Source organism: Ostrinia furnacalis, unplaced genomic scaffold (genome assembly GCF_004193835.3).
Source record: "Ostrinia furnacalis isolate ACB-3 unplaced genomic scaffold, ASM419383v2 OfSCF7594, whole genome shotgun sequence".
NCBI lineage: Eukaryota > Metazoa > Arthropoda > Insecta > Lepidoptera > Crambidae > Ostrinia > Ostrinia furnacalis.
Window position 1 is genome coordinate 377,732 of NW_021137833.1, and position 24,454 is coordinate 402,185.

The following is a 24,454-nucleotide window of genomic DNA, read 5'->3' on the forward strand; positions in this document are numbered from 1 at the left end:
AATCCACAGTTAGACTAGCTATAAATAACAAAATATCAGTTTTATCAGAATTAATTAATGTCGAATCGAGTCACACGATATATTTCGATGACTTTGCGAATGCAGTACGATGATACGATTATTTTTACATTGCGGCAATCACTAAAATTCGCTAAAATGACACTAATGACGTTTAAAAAGTGGCACGCTCGGCTTCATACAATTTTTGACACATGCTGCATCTATCCATAACTGTGGTCTCGAGTCTACAACTGTGACATTATTAAAAAAAAATAAACGTCAAAAATTTTTCATCGAAAAAACGTGTTTTTCTACGATTTTTAATTGTTTCTAATTGAAATCAATAATTTCTCAGTCATTATTAATAAGAACTACATGTGCATGGATTGCCTGTTGGATTGATGTTTGTTTACGAAAAAAATTCTCTCAAGTAAGTTAATAAGTAAGTTATTTCACTCGAGATAGGTTATTACTTGCAGCAACATCATGTTTTAAGTAATTGAACCACACAAAGGATTAAATCTTCATTACAAAATCATTCATAACTCCATTTAAATCAATGGAAACCAAATATGGATAGTATCATGGAGGTAACAACATACTTTGGATTTTGGACATAAAATANTTGTTTCTAATTGAAATCAATAATTTCTCAGTCATTATTAATAAGAACTACATGTGCATGGATTGCCTGTTGGATTGATGTTTGTTTACGAAAAAAATTCTCTCAAGTAAGTTATTTCACTCGAGATAGGTTATTACTTGCAGCAACATCATGTTTTAAGTATTGAACCACACAAAGGATTAAATCTTCATTACAAAATCATTCATAACTCCATTTAAATCAATGGAAACCAAATATGGATAGTTTCTTGGAGTAACAACATACTTTGGATTTTGGACATAAAATACAATAAAAGTAGGTACATTGCAGGCATAGATTGCAGGATACAGTGAATGATACATGTTTTATACAATGAATCTAAGTACCTATTTGTTTGAGGTTAATATCGAACTTCGAACTTATAAAGTGTTAAGCAGCAATTACAATAAAAGTGCTTGCTGTGGAATCACTGGTGCTGCTCATTATTGTCAACTGTTACTTAAAAAGGTCCAGATGAACCAACATATTCAATGAAGTTTAAAAGAGACCTATTTAAACAATAAAACAAGACCAAAAATGCTTAATTACAAATGATGAACTCATTTCATTTGCAGGTTATGCCATGCATTAAATTAGGAAGATTTGTGTTGGATGAATTACCCAGATAACAATTAAAACAACTTCTATTTATAAGAACATTCGGTAAGTACCTATAAAATTGAAAAGACCCTCAAAATCATTCTTACCCGTATCTTCTGACGCTTTTCATCTAGGATCAAATAGAAAGACCTAAAAGTTAATTATTTGATTACAGATTGGTGGAATCCAGATTCTGTGAATATAATTATATTAAGTAATTGATTGACAAGTACACATTTGACAAGGTAAATTAATTTTCATTTAACAAAGTAGTATGAATCTAGAAACAAAATAGACAGTAGGCATGGTAGATAGATAGATCGATCACTTGTTTATATGCTGTACTCTTTATAATATTAGTGTAGAATGTAGATGTAGAAGATTACAGACTTACGGTGACTTTTTGCTCTAAATATTACATATATTTTACAGGTGGTGAGAAACATGTAGATCTGGCCTGCTTACAGTGGAGTGGACAGAACCAACGTGAGAGTGAACGTGTGAATTTATGGAGAACATTAAACTATTTTACTATAACATATTTTATATGAGTTACATACAAATGTCAATCCGTGAGTACATAATGTAAAAACTAAAACAATGTACTGTTATCACAACAGTAACTGTAATATTTTAAAATCCAGTAGTTTTATTGCTTAGTGATTTTCGTAAACAAAATATTTCATGTTATATTTCATCAATAAAGTTTTATTTTATACTTCAATAGTTTTATTTTTAAACACATTACATGAAACGGAACGGATCATAAAAAAAGTATGAGAGGTATATATTTAATCTGTGGGCGGCAGACGCCATATTGTTTACAGCGCCATCTACTGGACAATCTAGCTCGGTACCAGTTTGTTTATCGTTCAACAAATACTAGGGCCGTTTCCTATCTGTCTTTAGACATACTCTCTAATCTGTGCTCTCTGGTCCTATCTCTGGAAAATCTGTAAGTCATAGACAATATTCATAGATAATAATCTGTAAATTTTATCGATTTTACTTCAAGTATTCAATTATTTCAATTACCAATTACTTTGATAATATTAATTTAAAATAAAATATAAACGAGGTTATATTCAACAAAGTATTTTTTCTTCATTGAATGCAACGACACACTTTGCGAAGAAGTCTTTGCATTCAGCTTTATTATACAGACGAGTGTCACATAGAAAAGGTCTTTCGACCACTTTTCAACTGGTATATGATTTTATTGTGCACTTTGTCTAGACCCACAGTATAATTTAAATTATATTTCCTTAACAAATAAAAAAGGGAAAATTAAAATTTCTTTGATTAAGAAGATCCTATTTTGACGATCACATTACTGATCTCAACATCAATCAGAAGAGGGATTGATATTAATAATTATACAAACGATCTTTGAAAATCTAATAATCGTCTGTTGCAGTCTGGTTGCAGTTCGTCCGTAGTACCTACATGACATTTACAGAATTGCGATTAACGAGAGATTTTGTCGCATCACTAGTAGATCAACTGACATCTAAAAATTCGTCAATGTCAGTTGGCCATATTTGTTTACATTTAGGGAAATTTCTAAAGAACTAAGGTATATAGATGACCCACGCTGAACTGTCCCACCAAACTCAATGACAGGGGGGCGCTACCATCGTTCAACTATATGGTTTCCAACATGGCAAAAATCGAAACCAGCGATCCGGTATTGACGGTGGCGCCCCACTGTCAATGTCATCGATAGGACAGTTCAGTATTTTGGAACTATACCTACGTTTTGATTTATTACGAAAGTCATTATCAAAAAACAATTGCAAATAATCACAATTGGATGTCTTTTGGACTCTCTACTATAGTGGAGGAGGCTCATAGTCCAGCAGTGGACTGTAAAGGGCTGTTGATGATGATGATGATGATGGATGTCTTTTGAACTTTTGTTTAGATGAAAATAAAAACATCTCTTAAATTTTTTAGCTGTTAAGTACTTTTTCAGGTTTCAAACATTTTTACAAAAAATATCTAACAGTTTCGGACCAAGTAATCTGTGTTTCGGACATTGGTTTCGGATCATGAAGCTAAAGATAAAAATGGAGGGCAAACTTAGAACAAAAACTTGAGTCAAATACCTACTTATATCTATCTCGCTCTCTGAGGCCCTACCTCTCTTTTTAGTGTGAACTGTGTAGTATTGCTATCTTCTTATTTAAATCTCCTTGTAAATTCTTCGAAATAGCCAATTCACTAACCAAATCAGAAGTTAAACAAATAAATAATAGTGACCGANTGTGACGCGCACCAAAACTATAGCGGAAGTGAGTAGTCATAGACTAAAGAATACTATGTATGTTGTCAGCCTAAAATATAACAGCAGTTGTAAAATTAGTGCCAAAGATAATATAGCATATAACCATAGAAAGGTCTGCGAATATTGAGTACGGACAGAGCCCCGATTACGGTAACTTTTAACGTCTACAATCCAGAGCCCCGATTACGGTAATTTTTAACGTCAACAATCCAGACACGCTTCTCGATTCTGCGATACGATTGGTCGTTCAACAGCGTACGTCAGCTGTTTTGACCAATCGTATTGCAGAATCAGGAACGCGTCTGGATTGTAGACGTTAAAAGTTACCGTAATCGGGGCTCAGATGCGTTTCTGATTCTGCAATACGATTGGTCAAAACAGCTGACGTATGCTGTTGAACGACCAATCGTATCACAGAATCGAGAAGCGTGTCTGGATTGTTGACGTTAAAAATTACCGTAATCGGGGCTCAGTACTGTGCCGCGGACCGCGGTGCATCAACTTATCGATATTTTCAAATGTTTACAAAAAAATAGTTTGTGGATAAAAGAAAAGGTTGTTACATTTTTGCAACGCCTTAAAAAGTCCATACTAATGCCATGGCAATAAAATTAAAGCAATCCCAAATCGTTTGTTAACTAATACGTTGCGATACGATAAAATTGAACCGAATCGCAAATACAATATTACAAAGCTCGTCACTAAATTTAAAAAAAAAAAAGCCGAATCGAAGCGGACATCAATTGATTCGACACCACCAATCAATTGACGTACTTTTTAAAAACTGTCAAAACAAGATTCCCATAGATTTTGTATGGCAATACAAGCAAGTGACGTCATAATTTGTCAACTTTTACATTTTATAAGCAACCAAAAATCTTAATTTACAGGTAATTTAAAATTAATATTTATTTATTTATTTAGGCACAGCAACAGAATACAAATTAGTTTTTACAAATAATTTAGACAACAAAAAGGTACATCAAATAAATTTGCACTCCAGTTATAGTTATAATATGTTAAAAGTGCATGAGTGTGGGCAAATGAAACAAAACAGTGTAGCGTGATTCTTCTTATTTTCTCAAATACCTAGCTAGTCCATATGAAGTCTTAGTAAAACACCACAACTTTACACTGAGACTCAAAGGATGGGAAGGGGTATCATCTATCATTTTTCGTTACATTATTAACCCAAGTCCCATCCCACTTGGTCCCATTTTGTAACTCGTCTCACTTGAAAATAGCACAAATTTTAATCAAGTCGACCTCGACGAGTATTGCCAACATCAAAAAAGAAAAAGGAAGATTTTGGATGGCAATAATAGCCTGTGACGTCACTATTTTGTGAACTCTAACTTGAAATGTTTATTTATTAGAGAATGAATAAATTTTATAATATTACATTAACTTAAAATGACTAAAAACTAAAATTTAAAAATTACTAATGATAAAACTCTATTTTTTTTAATACAATGCAATACATTAATAAAAATTCATAATTTGCCTCATTATCATTATCTTACAATAATAGTTGCCGCCAACCGGCCATTGTGGAAGGCCTATGTTCAGCAGTGTACGTTCTATGGCTGAAATGATGACGATGATTACAGTTACCAGTTAAATAGGGGTAAAAAACGGAAACGAGGTTTTCATTGACAATTTGTTTATTATTAACACTTATTAAAACATACTACTGTTACACTGTTTTATAAAATGGCGACAGTTCGTCTTTTATCTTCAACTTATGCATTCAGATTTGGCTTCTATTGACTTTTGATATCCAACAACCATAATATTGCATAAGCTTAGATATTAAAACCATTGTTGAGATCATAAGATATCAAGTACCTAACTGAATTGTTATTAACTCGAAAACATTCATACCTGAAAATAATAATTACATTATATCAAATTGAATATAAAAATAACTCCGATTCAATAATCTCACTTAAATAAATTGTTCCTGTTCATAAATATGTTCTTAGAACTTACACCATAATTTTAATATTTAGAATACGTATACAGCTATAAAGACATACAAAACCAAACTACAGTAATTTTATACAGCTGGATCAATCCAAATATGTCGAAGGTAGGAGTGTATTATTGTTATATCAAAGCAAACAGATCTCAAAGTTAATATCGATTAGGTCCACATAGAAAGTAATAATTTGAAATGGTATACAAATTATAAAATCTTGCAAAAAACAGTAAGAGTGAAAGATATATTAGATTATGCGTAAAACGACTGTAAAGCTTCAAACAGAAAGCCTTTCTAGCGCATCAGAGATCTACAGTTCGCATTCTGTGTCAAACAGTATAATACAGTGTAAACAAGAGCGCTTTGACGTCCAGAATGCGTTCTATTTGAAGAAGACATTGTGTTGTGTCTGACCTTAAATTTTAAATGAAAATAGAAAATACAGAAAGATTTTACGTAATTTTTTTGAAGTATCAAGTCAATTCTTTTTCTTCTTGAATTTCAAGATGACAAAAATGAAAAAGGGTCATGTTTTCTCAGATCAGTTTTTTTTACATAAAGCGATTAAGGCATCCATGATGGTATCATGAATACGCATTATACTTATTTCAGAATCAACACAAAGGTTATTATTAGGTACATAATATCCATTAGGTGACAAACAATATTTTCTGAAAATGCGATTACATATACATACGTTTTTTTTTACTATTTCTATTATTTTCTATTAAAGTCAATCAATGGTACTGAATGAATACGATACTATTAGGGAAATATTTATTTATTGTGGGAACTACTAAGGAATCAATCGATACAATCGATATTGAGCCTGCATTACACTTCCTATCAATCAATTTAATAACTTAGGCTTATTTGATATCAAGGTAGACGTTAATAATACCATCAGTTTAATTTGTTATTCCTACCTAACGTATTACAATTGCAATCTCACAATACTATATTCTTCATTCTTCAATACATACCCTTATAAAACGAAACTCATTAATTGACAAGAACACATTCATTTTAGAATACCTCGTTTTAATGTGAATGTGCCAAAACAAAGAGATGAAAGAGATGGTGTAATCAGTCTTTTGATAAAACTGTTGAAGCATTTTTATTGGTCTCAATTCACACTTATTATAAACCAAGTATAGCAGTTTTAATTCAAAAGACTTTGATTGTTACAAATGTTATAATATTGCACATAAGTACAGTAAAAAGAAAGATAGAGATTAGAGAAAGCATTCAGTAACATCATCTTAATGTAAATATAAATATGTTCTCTTATTTTTCTTGACATCAAAAACATAATAATGATATTAATTAAACTCTTTTTATGTACATACATATACTAAAATATTTTCATGCCTGAAAGTTCGTAACAGACTTACTAGCACACACATTATTATACATAAGCCACTAAACCAATGAAGGTGTTTAGGTTTGCATTCAATATAATAGTTTTGGTCAAACCACAATCCAAGGTTTTATTTAATCTTGTTCTTCCCATCACATCATTTCAAGAATATTGCAAAATCTTAATTTTTTTCCATTTTAATTCATAATTCAAACCTCCAAATACATCCATCTTCATTCTTCATTTCATTCAATTTATCAGTTCCTTACATAAAAATTACTTTCGAATTCTTTTATCCGACAAGGCCACAATCCTTTTCAAAACATTTTTACATAAATGTAATATAATTAATTACGGAAGATCACATTTTAATGGCGTTTATCTTCATTACTTTGAAACTAAAAAACAGATATCCAACTAAACTTTTCATAAAAAACAAGAAATTGAATTTTTAAAGGCAAACTACAACTGGGTTATTTTAAAACAATTATTATTGTGTATGCATTTTATCACATTACTATCACAATTATATGAACAAAATTAAAGACAGTATGAATAACAATACCAACAACATTCAATGCATTTGGTATTCAAAACTTCACAATATCCTACTAGCTAGCTAGTACTTATATCATCGTTAGGTTCTCTAACACTATCCATACACTCAAAACATGTCTTAAAAATACATACTGAAGATTCACATACATTATGCAGGCGTCAATATCTGGTTTCTTAAAATAGGTACCAAATCAATCATCATTGACTCCACTAAAATCTACAACATTGAAATCGTAAGCATTTTGGACGCATTAAAAATGATATTTTCGTTGCCATAATATTGTAATATTTTAGCTGAAACAGATCTTGATGTTCACGTTCTTATAAAACTTTCAAATGATATTTCTGTTTTTTTATTCCTAAAACAATAGTTTAGGAGCAGGTGGTATACTTATTTGTGCGTTTTATGCAATAACTCTTTCATAGTGGTTTAGATTTACGTAAATATTTGGGTACATGAGATTTTAGGACATGTTTACAAATAATATTTCACACATTGTCAATCTATTCACAGAATAGAGGACAAAAACAAGTATTTCCTGAAATATAAATATACATACATGACTTAATTACAAAACTACTGACAATTTTGTCAAATTCTCATGGTTTTTGGCTTATTGGTATAGTTGTGGCAGAAGAGTTAAGGCCATACTACAATTTAATTTATGATTGGTATGTTTTTACTTAATTATAAAAACAACCCACTTTAATTAAGGTATGCCATTTGTACCCAATAATTTGTTGTGAAATAATTATTAAATAAGTCTCTCAATCATATCTTTTTGCCATTTTGTGTTCATGTATTGATTTACCTTAACTCCCGCATAGTTACCTATACTGCTTGCTGTTTCTTCTCAGGTTTCTTCACCAAATGAGCATTTACAGGATACTTCAATGTTGTCTTTAAGTGGTCATTATGCTCTTCTAATGAGTTAACTGCATAATGCAAAACAAGCTCATTCAGGGTTCTGAAAATAGATAATTGACTTTTTATTATAAACAAATTATGGAAAAAAGTAAAAATATATCAAAATATAAGAATAAAAGAAATAATCACTTGTAAACATTGTAAGGCTCAGCAAAACCATATCCTCGTTCAGTCTCAAATATAATGCAATGATAAACCATGTTATTGCAACAAATGGACAGTGCCAGCTGACCAGTAGAATTAGGGCGAATCAAAAAGGTTCCTTGAGGTTTCCCTTCTAGTAAACGTTCAGCCATATCCCGTGTACATTTCTCAACTTTCCAACTTATTGATTCTCGATGGGCATATAACTCTTCTAATTTATGTTGTTTATGTGTGTTGTCGTCTTCTAAAGCTTGCAAATATTCATCAGTTTTTCCTCGCCTTTTTAACCATCTGTAACACACAATAATACATTGTTTGATCAAAAGGTAACACTAATTATTAAAAATCAAGCTTTTGATATAAGATTGCAGTTAGATAATTTCATATAAGAATATTGTTGATTTTCAATTTAATTTATACTTACACTTTGTAACGTTCTTTTGTACTATAGAGAGGCATCACTTCAGATTTGAGTTTAGTTGTTTCTCTTTCTAGTAACAGGCTGTACTCAACGGCTTCCCTCAATAAGCTATTTAATTGCAGTTTTGCCTGTTTCAAGCTGTTTAGTCTTAATGTTAATTGATCATAATTTTCACTAAGACCATTCTTTTCATGAGGTTGAGCTTCAGATATCATTTTTTCTTGTAATTTTAAATGTTCCTCACATTTTTTGATAGCTTCTTTGAAGGCATCGAGGGCTTGTCTTTTGTATTTAACCTCTTCCCTGAGCCTCATATATTTGTAAGATCTTTCTCCAAAATTCCTAGTTTTGAGTACATATTCTTTATGTATCTCTTTATATCTTGTTTCCAAAGTTTCATCATTTTCACCCCCATCATTTTCTTGTAGTCTTGATAAAGGGTACATAAGTTTAATATCCAAACTGTTGTTGCAGTGTCCAAGTGAATACTCTGTGTAGAACCTGACCAAGTCCACCACGGAGGTGAACTCATAGGGCTCACAGAATCCATAACGGCCATCTTGATTGTATATTTTAATCAATTTGTTGGTGCCGCCTTTCCTAACCGTTAGTGTATATCCACTGTCTTTATTAGAAGCATTGCGGACTAGATATGTGCCATCACATGTGTCACGGAGCTTTTCTGTGGCCTCATCCCTAAAATTAAAGTAAAAAAATGTTTATTAATCAAATTGTGTGGTGGTCAATATATTTTTTATAATTAATTTGCACAACATTACATTATTGCATGACTGACTAGACTCATCTCATTTAAATGCCACAGAAATTACACAATTTCTTTCAATTTTGCATGTCATTTAACTCATTTGCCTTTTGTAATTATTTTTATAGATAATAAAGTACCTACCAAGGTGCATTATTGAATTTTAAAAATGCACCATTTAATTAATTAGAATGTTTAGTAATACTTCCTATATTATCAAATAAATAGCATCATTCTAATAGGAAATGAGCCCAGTTTTCCTATTAATAATTATAAACTCAATACGGAATATTCTATGTAAAATATTGTTATCAAAGTTGCTAGTATAATATGTTGTATTGTATAATTATTACATTTATGTTTATACCTACTTGTAAATGTTATCTAATTTTGTGGGTAAAATCATTTCATCATGCTAGAAAAGACCTACGTATCTAGGTAAATTATATAAATGGAGAGAATAGTTATATTTCAGTACGTGAAATCAGTCTAACTTACCGGGTGATGTCGCCCCAATACCATTCTGCGTTCTCCAAGCTCTCGTCAGCTGATTGTTGCGGAGCGCCTATTTCGACCATTATTAATTCATTGTCAATTCACTTTGACACGTCTATTTGTTTTAATTCTACTTTTAATTTATCTTCAGCAAGTGTATGAACAGGGTAAACTAAAATTTTGATCTCCAAGGTTGTACAATCCGAGCGGCTAGTAATACGCTTCCGCCTTTGAGGTTAAAGCATTTCTATGATCCTACTGTGCATTCGAAGACGATAACTTCACAACGCAACGAATTGAAATTATTAAATGTTCAATAAATCACAAATTACACCATAAAATTATCACTGACTATGTTAACCAACACTTTAAAAAGAGGTATCTAGATCACAAAGGAAATGGGCGAGTTTGAAGATAGTTGCTATGGCACTTAGTTCTTCGTACTTTCCGAATAGACATAACCCAAACTTGATATTTCTAAAATATAACATTAAAACAAGAGAAAATACGTTGATTAGTGACACATTTTCACAGTTATTATAAAAAACATAGCTTTTACAGCATTTTACAATGCCAAGCACCATTCCGCCATGGATGAACTAGTGTTGTCCACTGATCCACTCATTAATCGGTAGCAAAGTGTCATCAAGACAAGTGTTGTAAAACCGATTTTTTCTGTGAATACTGCACTGCCCTCTGTTTTTATTATGGTGGCTCCATAGGTCTTTATGAGGTCTTTACCAATCGTAACATAATCGTATTGCTCGAAGAAAACCGACGACTGTGCCAGCAAGGAACTGTGTATCCGAATGTGACCGACGTTTCATAAATCATGTCAAATTGACAGACAGTTGACGTCTGTTGTTTTATTTGTGATGGTGTCCTCAGGAATGTGGAGAAGATAAATCATTAATTTTTAGAACTACATATATAGGCATTACCAATGTGACAATATTGCAGATCGACTGTTAAAATAATATGTGTTAATTCCATGAAATAATATTTACAACTCCTTAGGACATTTAAATCTCCGAAATGTATTTAATGCAGTGATAGAAATTGTCGAATATGTGTACTAAAATTCTAATAGTTTTATTTAGTTTTGTGTTCCTAGTCGTATCTTCTACACATATAAAAGGAACTTTCTCAACAGATGACTTTTTTAAGTTCCTGGTAAAGTTCGGCTTTCAAAAGACTGATATTCACTACCAGAAAGAAACATATGGCTACATTTTCGGAAACATCACCTCAAATCAACAGTTTAAGTATCCTATAACTTTTGCTGTGTTAGATGGGAAGCATTTTATAAATTATTACAAGAATCGAGATCTAGAAAACAAAGAGCTGGCATGCCAGGTGATGTTCCTGCCTTTTNAGGATTTAAATAGTTCAGCCTACCATCCAAAATGTAATGCATATGGGCAAGACTTATTCAGAAGAATACCTTGCCCGAAAGGAGAACTGTGTATTGACGAAGATACTCCATGGAATGTAATTAAGAAAAATCAGTTTACATATGTTATTCAAAATACTGGCCAACCAAGGTAAGTTGTATTATTTAGATTCCCTACCCTCTGACCGTTATAACACTTCTCAGTGCTCCCAGTCCCAGATAGTGCCCATTGTATAATATTGTAAGAGATTGTTTTTTAATTGTACAATCATGATCATGAGTACTTTTTAAAATTACTTTATAAATGAATCCTTCCATATTTGTTGGTCATATTTTGGAAGTATTCAATCTTCAGTTGTCTGTTACAGGTTTTGGTATGTGTCTATGGTGGCATGCTACTTAGATGAGGTTAACTGCACCTGGCACCATTACAGTGGAGCACCCACGAAGGACAGCAAATCTCTCACGAAAGTCCCACAAACTATCCAATATGACTTCTGGCTGGTCAACGGCAGCCCTAACCTGTCCCTGTACAACACATTGCTCTACCAGTTCTCATTTGATCGGCAGAACACATTGGAGCTTTATCTGGTGTTCTGGCTATGCTACGTCATTTTACTGCCAGTACAAATTTACGCTGTCAGGTAACTTAATAACTTAAAAAAGAAATTACAGTTTTGTTCAGACTGTCTAAACTGAACTTTACTTTTACTTTTCAGAACTCAAAAACATCCTGTAACCAAGTTGTTCACATTCAGTCTTGTACTGGAATTTGTAGCCTTATGCTTCAATGTTCTCCACACCGTCAAGTTTGCAGTGGACGGAGTAGGATTCTCCGGTCTAGCAGCAGCTGGGGACATTTTTGATATTATGAGCAGAGTATGTTAACATATCAAAATAATTTATTGGCCTCCATTATAATGTATTGTTTTATTATTTCTTATAGAAAAGTGGCTATTGATTTGAATTTAATCAATTAAATACACAAGGGTCTTTAACAAGTAATCATGTTGTTTTTGAAAGTTTTGAAACAATGTATTATCTTTAAATATGTTTATTGTTTTTCAGACTCTGTTCATGTTACTTCTCCTATTACTGGCTAAAGGCTGGGCTGTGACCAGGCTTGAGCTCACTTACAAGCCTTTGGTTTTTGGCGTATGGCTTGCCTATGGAATAGTGCACATACTTCTCTATGTTTGGAATACTGTAAGTACCTAAATTACTGTTTTGTGTGTTTTAGTGCTGTTTGTTACTTAAACATTTGAGGAAAACTTTAAATAGGCTTAAATATTATATTTTTAGAATACATATTGTTAATCATTTAGTATAGACAAAATGTCCACACACATTTGTATACAGTTAAAGATTTGAAGTCATAATGTGAACATCCCATGTTAATGTTTTATGTCTCCTCATGCTGTAATAAATTGAGTCCACCCTGGCAGATCAATGGTAAATTATTATAATGTGTTAAATGTCCAACATGACTAATGATAATACTGGCACACATTGTGTATCAGGCCCATTTATCAACAAAGGACGCCCTATATACTTATATTCTTCCAATAATATTTAGCTTCAAACAAAACGATAACAATCAAATCGGCACAATTTCGACAACGTTATACACTCGACATCAAATTAATCGCACCTCCCGCGACAAGCACTTTCAAACAATGCATCCCCACTTCCCACCAATATTGGCACCATTTAAAAGCCTAGTTCTTAACTTCATTTCATTAAAGGAAAAGTTTTTACCCCAAAAATGTGTCTTTAGAAGGATCCAGTCACTTCTTCAAAAAATAGGTAGTTACGCTTGAGCCTACTTTTTTGGCTATAAAACTGTTAAATTGGGATTAATCGCTATCCATCTGTTAAAGAGGACACGTAAGATCATTATTTGATTTTATAACCTAAAAAATTGGTCTAATTGGTCCCAGAGGTGAGCCCCAAGTGAGGTCTTTTTTCAAGTCACATTTATGGTTATGTTAATCGCTTATTAGGAAATTAAATGTGTTTTTCTTTTTTAAGTTTATTTATTGGGCTTTCAAATAACACCAATATTGTTGTGGCACCATGATTGTGTCATAAGAAAATCTTTAAAGTTCGCGTCGTGGAAGGTGCGATTTATTTGATGTTGAGTATATTTACGATCTCTCTGTCTAAATCACAGTAAACAGTCAATATTATCTTACACACTATTTATATTTCCAGACGGAAGTGGACATAATCGAAGAAATAGACGAGTACCAAACATGGCCCGGCTGGTTGATCCTGACTCTCCGCGTGGCCATCATGACGTGGTTCGTGGTGGAGTTACGCAACACGATGATATACGAGCACAACATGCCGAAGTTGAACTTCCTCCTGCATTTCGGCGCGTCCAGTCTGGTCTGGTTCGTGTATCTACCAGTGATCGCGCTCATAGCGCTGCAGATCAGCCCGCTTTGGAGGTTCAAGTTTATACTGGGTATGTATATCCTAGCACAATAATTAATTTATAAAAAGGATGACTGCAAAAGCTGGCGCATTTATGTTTTTTATTTGATGTGGAAGTTGATGAGGACTGATGTTTGTTACAATCCGGTGGAGTTAACTTCGCACCTCTATGGATTGAATGAACCTCTATGGATGGTATATCTCGCACTCACCCGCGATTTTCCCCGAGTTTACCCCGTTCGTACAAGAGTAACCGCCGTGGTTGGTGGTAGGGCTTGTTCTAAGTCCGCCTGGCTAGCTACTACCACCCACCATCTTATCTAAGTCTGTCGCCATAACAACAATGTTAACAGCATTGTTGTGTTCCGGCAGTTAGAGGTAAGATAGCCAGTTCCTCCGTGGTTGAGGGTTCCGGGTGAAGCTCGCTTCCACCTTCGAACTGATCCTCACTTACCATCTATTTATTTATTACGGTATACCAACAACATACGGTATACCATCTGGTGAGATACAGGCCAAGAGCTTCCTCGTTGTCGATAAAAAAAAGAGCGTCGATGTGACGTCATAGTCGTCAGGTGCATAGTTAACTCGACCGGGTTGTAGTTACTCTTGAATGCAAAAACTACTGATATAGTTTAATACCCAGGGGAAAACTTATCCCCGTTTATAAAGGGGGACATGCTTGAGATAGTCTGTGTTATACCGAGATTCACGTGAACAAAGCTATTTAGCTAGTCATTAATAATTCGATGGACAGAACCTATAATTGACTTCAAATGTGGGTATTCAAGTTATAAAGAAGCCCGCGTTGCTCTTATGGCAAAAATGTTATGCTGCCATTGGAATATTATCTGTCGTCCTTTAGATTATAGATAGTTGACTGCCGAATGTTTGATAAGCGAATGATGAAGTGTTAAAAGATGATGCGATAAAATATTTTACGAGATTGTTTGTTTTGATTTCCAGGCATAACATATTCTGCCGACTGCCTGGCGTTTTGTGTCATGGCGCACTTGCTATGGCCGACTCGCTCGGAGCAGTATCTGCTGTTAGCGCCATCTGACTATACAGGTATTATTATATTTCCGAATAATTAACGAATGACTCAAATTAAACAGGTTTAATAGCTAGATAATTTTCCTACGTATTAGGTTTATGCAAGGATGACTATTACAACCTTATCCAAGCGTTAATGGCTAGCGTAAGAATAACCACTTCATTTGACTATTTTTTTATAGGACTAGTGCCCTGAAATGTTTAGGAACTTTTAGCGCCACACCCACCCCATTGTGCTTATAATATTTATTACCATTACAGCGGGAATAGAAGAGCTTGACGAATTCAACGAGTCGCCGCACGTGGTTCACAGCGACACCGTCGCTCTGACGTCCGAAAGCGTCAACGCGGACGACGAAGAGGTAATATTCACTCGCGCGCACAAAAACGGCAGCGTCTTCTCATAGCGCCTCCCAGAATCGCCCCCGGACGAGGACTGTCCCAATGACATTGACAGTGGAGATGACATGCGTCAAAACGAAAATACTACAGCTAATGTTGGTGGGTAGCACGGTTTTGGTATACTAATTTGACGTATATGCTTCCCACTGCCAAGGATTACACACAGCGTACTAATAAAGATTACAAGCACCTACGTACCTAGAGAAAAATTATATTATTATAGATTAAGGCGATTAGAGTCCTCAATGACCTTGAGCGTTTGACCTTCACGCTTCGCACAACACCCGCGCACCCCGCACGAAAACTCCGATTTGACACCGATCAAAAATACACGGGCATAGGTAGGTACAGAATAGAAGCTCTTTCTTCATACATTACTGCCTATTATTTTAAACTTGAATTGATGAACCTTGATGTCGATGTCATTCAACCCAGGCGCAAGTGATCGCCCGAAATGTTCTAAACTAGCGCACCGTATAGTAAGGTATTTATATTTAACAAAAATTACAAATCCATGAACATTTTGTATGGGATAATATTTTTTATTTTATTTTATTTAGCTTACAATGTATGTTGTGTGTAAACTATGTTTGTTCGGGTGGAATTTTGCAAGCTGAATTAGTTAGACCCATTTCCTGACGACAACCGATTGAGTTAAAATTTCGGATACACATGCAATTCGGATGACAATGCAATATTATGATGACATGGAGCTGATCTGATGATAGAGCTGGAAAGTCAGTGACCCCATAGGAACTCCGGAATAAAACGACTCCATCGAGTTGAGGCTCGTTTGATTTGTATTTATTTATTTACATTAGGGTTTACATAGTTACGGTAAACTACTTTACAAATCACGAGTACCTACTTCAATTCTATATGTAAACAGGGTCTGATGATGGAGCTGGAATGTGGCCATAAGAATTATTCGAATTATTACGAGCTACATTAGAGAAAAACGATGCTACTACGCCGTAGTAAATTCCGCATCATAAATACTAAAATGCTTAAATTAAAATTAAAAGAAAAACATTCTTTAAAAAACAAGGTTTTGTATGCTCTAAAAAGAATAGAATAAAAAATAAAGATTCTATCATTACTCAATTTATATGACTAAAAGCTCGTCGCGAGATTTACTTGTGTAAACAAAAATACATTCATAACGTAACTTAATTTTAAAGTAAATCTAAAAAAAACACGGATAGGTAAATAATAGGTACATCTACAAGAACTTACCTAAATCTCGTAACAAGCTTTTAGTCAGATAAATTGCGTAAGGACAGAATCTAGGTATATAATAGAAAAAGACACGTTCCAAATTAGTGAAGGAATGTTAGATAGATACTTACATCACTGCATTCATTTTCAAAGCTCTCATGGCCGCATATTTCATCGAACCATTTTTTCGATGCATTTTCATAAACTCAATCAGATGTCGTTATTTATGTCGGTATATATGCGTGAAATAAAGACTTTGAATTACGTATTATTGCATACTTATCATCTTTTATCTGAGCTTTTATCTCAAGAATAAAATTGTCATTTTGACAAAATATTTCCCATACGGAGACTTTCAATAGGCCAATTTTATTCTCCATTTAAAAGTTTCGATGCATTCAAAAATCATAAAATAACTATAAAAATAAGGTTCATAGTAACCAACGAAAAAACAGATCAGGTTCCTAAGTCAACGCGCATATATTTTTTGGGTTCCGAACCTCAAAAGGAAACAACTAATTATTTAACCCTTATAAGATTACTCTGTTATTCGTCCGTCTGTCTGTCAAGACCCTTTTTTTCATATGTATAGATAACAGCACTTAACATAAAAAATATGGTCTCAATGTCGACTTTCAGTAGCAACAACAGGGTCAACAACAACAAAAGCATGAAATAAATTAATTTTCACTAAAAATTAAAACCAACTCCAAAACAAATTACCAAACCGTAGGCTGCCAGTGCTACCACCGACTCCGAAAATATCAATCATGGTATAAATTTGACCTAGTAAATAAATAACGGAATATATTTTCTACTTTTACTTATCTAGTGCAGTTTGTTTTGGAGTCGATTTTTTTACACTAATAGATTCTATTTAGGTAGATAATAGCGTCCAAGCATGCCTTAATTCAATCGTATCGTCTGACTGAACGTACTCTATGAACAACTCTGACATAAAATATATTGTCAAACAAAGGCTGGGTTGCACCATCTTATTTTAAATTTGACAAAAGTCAAATATCTGTCAAACTCCATACAAAAAAACACCGGTTATCGCCAAAGCTACGGTCAAAGTTAGGTCACGTCAGGTGGTGCAACTCAGCCAAAGAAAAAATTCATTTTGATCGCTAATGTCAGTTTGCAGCGAGTAACACAACCTCCCCGTCTGAAGGCCAGCGGCCGACTGCCGCCCGCACCCCGCGAAGGCCCCCTCAACAGCAAAACGTTCGGAATTTATCAAAAGTAAAATTTATGAATGAAAGTAATGTTCGATTGAAAAACGCAACGTGTCATTTAAAGATTAAAGAATTCTTAATCTATTCGTGCAAAAATCTTTAAAATTAACATAGCCGTTTGGGAGGAGTAGGGAATTGAAGTAAAAAATCGATGTCCCGTATTTATTTTTTTAATCCACAACAAAGAGACGAAGGAAAAATTCAAACGTGTCAAATGTAGTCCTTGAACTGTTGTATAACATATATTTTTTTCAACTATTTCTGTCCAGCAGTATAAGAGGAGTAGGCTTTACGAAATGACCATTTCACGCGGATTGAGGAAACTAATCGCCTTAATATGGTCACTCAATTAAGGCGAAGGGGGTAAACCATGGTACTAATATTATTATACCCGTTTTCTTTTATAACTAAACTTCAATTTTAATCAGTGATCACAAAAACAAAATAAGGTTCCTTGTAAATTTTTATTTGGATAACCACTTCGCCTCGTCGTTAGTTGGGGTTTCAGAAATAATTATTTTATAGGTGTACCAAACGATTGTAAACTTTGGGGACCGACTGGTCCGTTTTATCGTTGTTTTTAATAGCACAAATTATAATACCTACTAGCCAATGTAAAGGTATGAGTGAAATACATATCCATTTGTGTTACGTCGCTACTGATTGAATAAGCTACTGTTTTAACTATCCATCGGCCATACACAAACTGGCACTATAATATGTCGCGATACGACCAGATTCATAGGAGTTCTAACTTCTTAATCAATGTCTATAATTTGGACATCTAGTTATACAGCTATAAAATAATAATGAATGTTTATTTTTACCTATTCTGAGAAGCAAATGGTGTAATAGATTTTATACCCGCCTCGCGTACATAAATCAGTAGGTCTAGACAAGTGGCACTATTTGATCGAATCGAAAATTATATCCGTTCACGGAGCGATGTAACTCCATACAAAAAAAAACGGCCTTTCGACCGTATTTCGACATTACAACTGTCACGTTTTGCCACTTGTCTAGGGGGTTAGCATTCAACGGCCGATCTGTAAATCAAATACAAGATTTGCATTTTACGAGAGGTGGGATTAGCCCGTCGAAACAGTAGCTAGACTATTTTGTAATGATTGTCCATACAAGTATTCCAGGTTAAATTGCCTTCTAAGTACATACTGTAAATTGTTGTACCTATTAATGTTAGTAATATACAAACAGTGAATATTTTACTTCGATGTTTTAAAAACGTATGTGGACGATGTCTTCTGAATGTTGAAACATATAGTACTAAGTTTAGAAAAGAGGTAATCACACAAATAATTATATGAATGTATGTTGGTATGTTCCGTTATTTAGGGGACATAATATTCAATCAAACGAGATAAGAACAAAATGTAAAGTATGTGCCAACTTTGGAGTAAATTCATGTACTTATCTATGAGAAAGCTAGATAGTCAATATTTATTAGTGTTAGACGATGTAAAAAAGTTAAAAGAATTTACTATAATGTAAGGGATATTGTGGTGAAGTACTTGATTAATATTGATGCACGCCACTTAGTCGTACTTATTTACATTACAATGCCTGCCACGGATCTTGAGCACTCGGTGGAAGAGTAAAATAACTTAAAATAAGTAGTTCACTACTTAAATAATTTGAGAACTTATTTAATACGTACTCTACCTACGGCACGTGTTTGGGCCTTTAAATGCTACTTAATACTACACCTTAAAATTGAGCGAAGTAAACATACTTTAGGGTTAAATCGACCTCTAAAACGTTGCGCGTTGCTACAAGGTTGCGCAAACACCTTTTCCCTCTGTGCGTAGGATCCGTGGCGGAGATTGTACAATGCATTATTGGTGTTGCCAGCTAAACTATTGTATAGATATAAATAGTGTTCTTATTGATGTTTCTTCATTATGTGGAAGGCGTTTAGAAAAAGTACCAGAGGATGTGTGGCGAGCAAATTATAGTGAAATTTTTAAAGGGTAAGAAACCAGCACAAATACATTTTTCACTGTCAAGTCAAGCTGTGCAACTCATGTACTTTTTGCGATAAGTACCTAGATTAAAATTCTATGAAAGTTATATTATTGGCTTCACTTCATGTTCTTTGACTACAATTTATTTAAATTTCTTCTAGATCTGCTTCAAGCACGCTTTAGTTCTTTTTCCGATACAAAATTTAGTTAAATTATTAAGAAGAAACGATGGAATATTGTATGTAAATGGAAAACGTGTATTACTAAAACACGAGTAGATAACGCTGAAACATTCTTATGAACTAAACACTATTATGTATTACATTTATACAAATACGTAGCGTAAACTTATATCGAATATTACGATAAAATTATGGACTTGTGTACAGTGAATTTTTATTAGTAAGTGGATAAAATATTGAAGTACAATTAGATCTCATGTTTGATGTGATCATCGTTATACGCGGTTTTGATACAAGAATTTGTTATTTAGATACATTGATACTTATTTTTTATCCTGATATCCTTTATTTATACAGTCTTGAAGTATCTATTCATAATTATCTTAACATACGGAGATTATTTTGTAAATTGAGGTGCGCTATTATTAATTTGCAATTCTGACTCCTACGTGAGTTTTGGGCGAAAGTTTTGGCTGTTATTAAACTCAAATTTTATATTTAGACTTGATTCTTTTAACTATATTTATTACTTGCTTCCGAGACTCTAATCTCAGCATATTGTTGTAAAATAAAACGGCAGTGAATACAGATTTAGATATTTATCTTGAGATCGAAACTATTTTTTTATGTTACCTTATACATATAGATATACTTTCAGTCATCTCAGTGAATGCAATGCTATTAACATAATAACATTTGTAAGTACATAAGTACAGCTTTAATGTTTATTTTGAATATTATTTTGTACCTACATGCTTCGCGCTTGTCTTTTTACTGAAAATTATATTTTTGTGTTACTACCAACATTTACCACAAGGTAAAGGTGTGATGATGTAATGTCAATTAAATATTAAATACGATATAAATCACAATGTTGAACTACTAATCATATTTTTGTTATTTTTGCATATGAGCGCGGAGCAGTTTTTCGTAAAATGATAATAAGGTCCAAACGCACTAGGTGTTAAGCTTACTTTTAACAGCAACTCTTGCAACGTCAACGGCAAATCAATCCTGGCAGCCGATTTTATACCTTACTAAAAATTGCATTTTATTATTTCAATCGATTACTTAGTTGCTAATTTTCTTTTTCTAATTCGTGTTGATGTCATGACTTAACTGGGCGAATATTTGTCTACCCGCGTCGGTTAAATGCGCCTTGGTCTTTGCCGCACCATGTTACAACGATGAATGTAAGTGCATTTGGACCTTTAATGAAATTATCAAAAGTACTGTAGGCTAATTCGATGTTGTGCGGTGTTCAATTAGTCGGAACCTTTCTACTAAAATATTTTATGGACATGCTCTTTACATGAAATGGACTTTTGAAACAAGCGGGTTATCGCAATCTCCAGTGCAGTTCACTAAACACAATGTTACTTTCACTTATTAATTATATTTAAATGTAAGCTTTTATGTACCTTCGAAATCATTGTAAATAAATCTTTCGTATTATATTCCTGTATTTAATTTTACCTGACTCCTCTTTTAGAACCCTAAAACTTTTACAATAAAAATCAATCTGCCAACAACAATAATTTATTTACCCACACACATAGGTACATACAATAAAAACAGAATTAGAAGCTAGCACAGCACTTGAAAGTTAAAATAAGAAACAGATTTGATATCTACGTACAGGATGTTTACCTTAATTTATTTTAGCTACGACATAAAATTATTCATTACTATTCCTATGGATGATAATGATTCGAGTTCTAACAGTTATAACGATGTCTTTAAAAGAAATAGACTTTCATCTATAATTCAAAATAATACTGGAAGTACAAGTTAGTAGGTAGATCGGTTGTTTTGAATTGTAATTGACTTAAAACATTTTACTACACGTCCTGGTGGAACTCTTACTTACAAACGGTGCTACAATATTTGCTGCCTGCTCATTGGAGCTCAAATCTATTAAACCAATAATATTATTAAGTCGCTGCCAAGTTTTGACAAGTAGTAATGAGTGTGTAAGCATACAATTGTAACACCGAATACATTGTTTGAAATTAATTGTTCAACTTAGAAATTAATAATCTACTGGCTTACTCCGCAACCGCAAAGTTCTTATATGGGCAATTTTGAGTAATTTTATTTATTATCAGCAAAATAATGTACTTGCTCTCTGAATTAACTACGTCTACGTATTGCCTTGACATCACAATTGGCATAATCGCTCTGAATAAGACAATTAATTGCCCCTGAAATAACCACCAATTGCTCGCCTAAGACTGTCCACATTTTCGGCCGTCTTCTCTTTCATCTCGAGATTCTATGTTAGTGCTAGTGACAAATTCAACCTAAAATGTATAAATCGGACAACTGAGTAGGCCCGTAGACGTCTGGGAACAGTTAGCGCCTTCAAATTCCAGGCGAAAAAAGGCAGCGCTACAGTGGCGCCACTATGGCGCGATTGCTAGCTTGCAGCGCCATTACCATGACAAAGACGTGCGGCTGTTGCGCTTCTAGAAATTTCATGAAACTAGTAGCGCCACTACAGCGCTTCCTCAGACCTCTGATTTGAAGGCGCCCCAAAACTTATTCAGGACTTTCACAGAAGAAAAGTTCTAATATTACATTAATTTTATCTACTATCGACATGAATAAAAATATAGTACGCATTTATGATTTATTTAAATTCTACAATTTGACAACAATAATAGAAAAAATATCCAATATATTATTATAATAATAGGAAAATATACACGATATATTATAAAGAATTAAAATTGAAACATTTCAGATAAAAATAAGTTTGTGACCAGTAAGTTTAAAAGATGATAGTAATGTTATAAATGCTTGATATAGTTAGTCGCGTTCACATACATAATACCTACACAGCATGGTACTTATAATATGGTAACTACGATTCTGGTTTTGTACTTATTTCTATAAAAAATATTTAGACGACAGGAAAACTGACAAAGAGCTATACCTAATAAAGAATAAATAAAATTTTAAGATAAATATTTCTAACCGCTATCACACTAATACGGATAATTATTTTGCTACATTATCATGTCTGTGAGTGAGGTCTTACTCAAATATTAAATAAAGATAATTAAATTATCAATTCTATAAATGACGCAAAATACACAAGAAGAAATACGTACTTAATTATTATAATATTTTGATTATTATAGAAATATATTATAAATAATGGGAACTATAATCTTGTAGATTGTATAAAACTTATAATTTCACAGGTAAATGTCATCGTATTTGAAAAATATCTAACACACAGCTTGTTAGCATCCGCGACTTTGTAAGCGCAATATGCCGGCAGTTTATTGGTTTGCGATCCAAATCGGGTCATGGTCATACAATATTATTCATCCCATCCTACATGCGTATGCGTTTATTGCCATTTTACGGATCTAAGATTCCTAAGAGACTAGGGCTCATTCGAACAGAGCAAGGCGTAAATGTATGCGGATTATTATTGCTAATTAATTTTAGATGATACATGTAGATGTGGATGATATAAATTTAAATTAAGCGGTTTATACGTAAAAAGCCCTATTGCTGTTCAAAGATAATGTTCAATGATGAATCTCTGAACTATCTGACTGACTGACATCCAATCCACAGGCTTGAACCTTTGTACAAGTTTGAATCCAATGAGTCGTTTACTATACGGGCCAAAAATTAGATGTAAATAGAACCTTTTACATATAGACCTACTTAATAATGATTTATGCCGTGACATACTAATGAAATACTAGCTATTCTAAAATGCCATAACACCGAACGAGGACGAGGAAGTACCCTACACCACTGTACACATTTTTACTCTACAGCAAAAATCTTCTATTTTTTAATTGTAATATTTTTCACCATCTACCATTAACTATGAGTAAATAAATCGAAAACTAACACTTAAATGACAAATTGAAACATTGAAAACATTTCTCCAACACAGTTGACATCATTAAGTAGTTAAGTACCTAAAAACGGACTGATAGTTAACGCACGGGTTACACAACAGTTAGGTAACTCTGTGGAAAAGCCCAATCACCAGCAGGCGGATCTTTCATCATATAAATATTTTATGAATTTAGAAATTTCTTCCCCGAAAGGGATGAAAAAATATGAGGATTGAGAGGTTTTTAAGAAATCAGATATTTGCTGGGAAATAACTTTCCAGGAGCTTCGTTCCTTATTAAGTCCCAAATATTCCCATTGGAGAACAGATGAGAAGATAGTTATATGAGGAACCATAATAGTTTAGCTAGGAAATTATAAAGAAAATAGAAAATTGTATACGACAAAGACATCACACGTGTCAAACATACATGTATATAGGCGGCTATAAATTACCTATTTATTTAGACATTCATGAATTTTTAGTGTACCTGTAT

The 24,454-nt window shown here is 33.3% G+C and overlaps 2 protein-coding genes and 1 long non-coding RNA gene across 6 annotated transcripts; 2 read left to right on the top strand and 1 right to left on the bottom strand.

The window, feature by feature from the left end:
- The first annotated feature begins 260 nt into the window (after nucleotides 1-260).
- On the top strand, nucleotides 261-1,846 carry LOC114365516 (uncharacterized). Of its 4 annotated transcripts, none has more exons than XR_003656962.1 (5): nucleotides 261-442; nucleotides 1,004-1,111; nucleotides 1,219-1,306; nucleotides 1,419-1,488; nucleotides 1,676-1,846. It is a non-coding gene; the product is annotated as an uncharacterized LOC114365516 (long non-coding RNA). The 4 variants fall into 4 exon arrangements; XR_003656961.1 differs by having other exon boundaries at nucleotides 261-430; XR_003656960.1 differs by lacking the exon at nucleotides 261-442 and adding an exon at nucleotides 641-731.
- Nucleotides 1,847-5,214: 3,368 nt separating this feature from the next.
- On the bottom strand, nucleotides 5,215-10,796 carry Pi3K21B (phosphatidylinositol 3-kinase regulatory subunit alpha). Its single transcript, XM_028322110.1, has 4 exons — nucleotides 10,184-10,796; nucleotides 8,926-9,618; nucleotides 8,487-8,792; nucleotides 5,215-8,397 (listed from the first exon to the last, which is right to left on the bottom strand). The coding sequence occupies exons 1-4, from the start codon at nucleotides 10,261-10,263 to the stop codon at nucleotides 8,262-8,264; spliced, it is 1,215 nt and encodes a 404-aa protein (XP_028177911.1). The 5' UTR covers nucleotides 10,264-10,796; the 3' UTR covers nucleotides 5,215-8,261.
- Nucleotides 10,797-11,016: 220 nt separating this feature from the next.
- LOC114365513 (transmembrane protein 145) lies at nucleotides 11,017-21,547 on the top strand. Its single transcript, XM_028322109.1, has 8 exons — nucleotides 11,017-11,724; nucleotides 11,942-12,217; nucleotides 12,293-12,452; nucleotides 12,642-12,779; nucleotides 13,788-14,043; nucleotides 14,979-15,083; nucleotides 15,330-15,694; nucleotides 18,259-21,547. Exons 1-7 carry the CDS (start codon nucleotides 11,249-11,251, stop codon nucleotides 15,473-15,475), a joined length of 1,557 nt encoding a protein of 518 aa, XP_028177910.1. The 5' UTR covers nucleotides 11,017-11,248; the 3' UTR covers nucleotides 15,476-15,694; nucleotides 18,259-21,547.
- Nucleotides 21,548-24,454: the final 2,907 nt, after the last annotated feature.

What these genes read in the sequence shown, in the direction of transcription:
- Pi3K21B (XM_028322110.1), bottom strand. Translation starts at nt 10,263, where the DNA reads ATGGTCGAAATAGGCGCTCCGCAACAATCAGCTGACGAGAGCTTGGAG. An exon ending in ACAAAAGAACGTTACAAAGT is followed by an intron (nt 8,793 to 8,925) that starts GTAAGTATAAAT and finishes TGTGTGTTACAG; the next exon opens with ATGGTTAAAAAGGCGAGGAA. An exon ending in GAGCCTTACAATGTTTACAA is followed by an intron (nt 8,398 to 8,486) that starts GTGATTATTTCT and finishes ATCTATTTTCAG; the next exon opens with AACCCTGAATGAGCTTGTTT.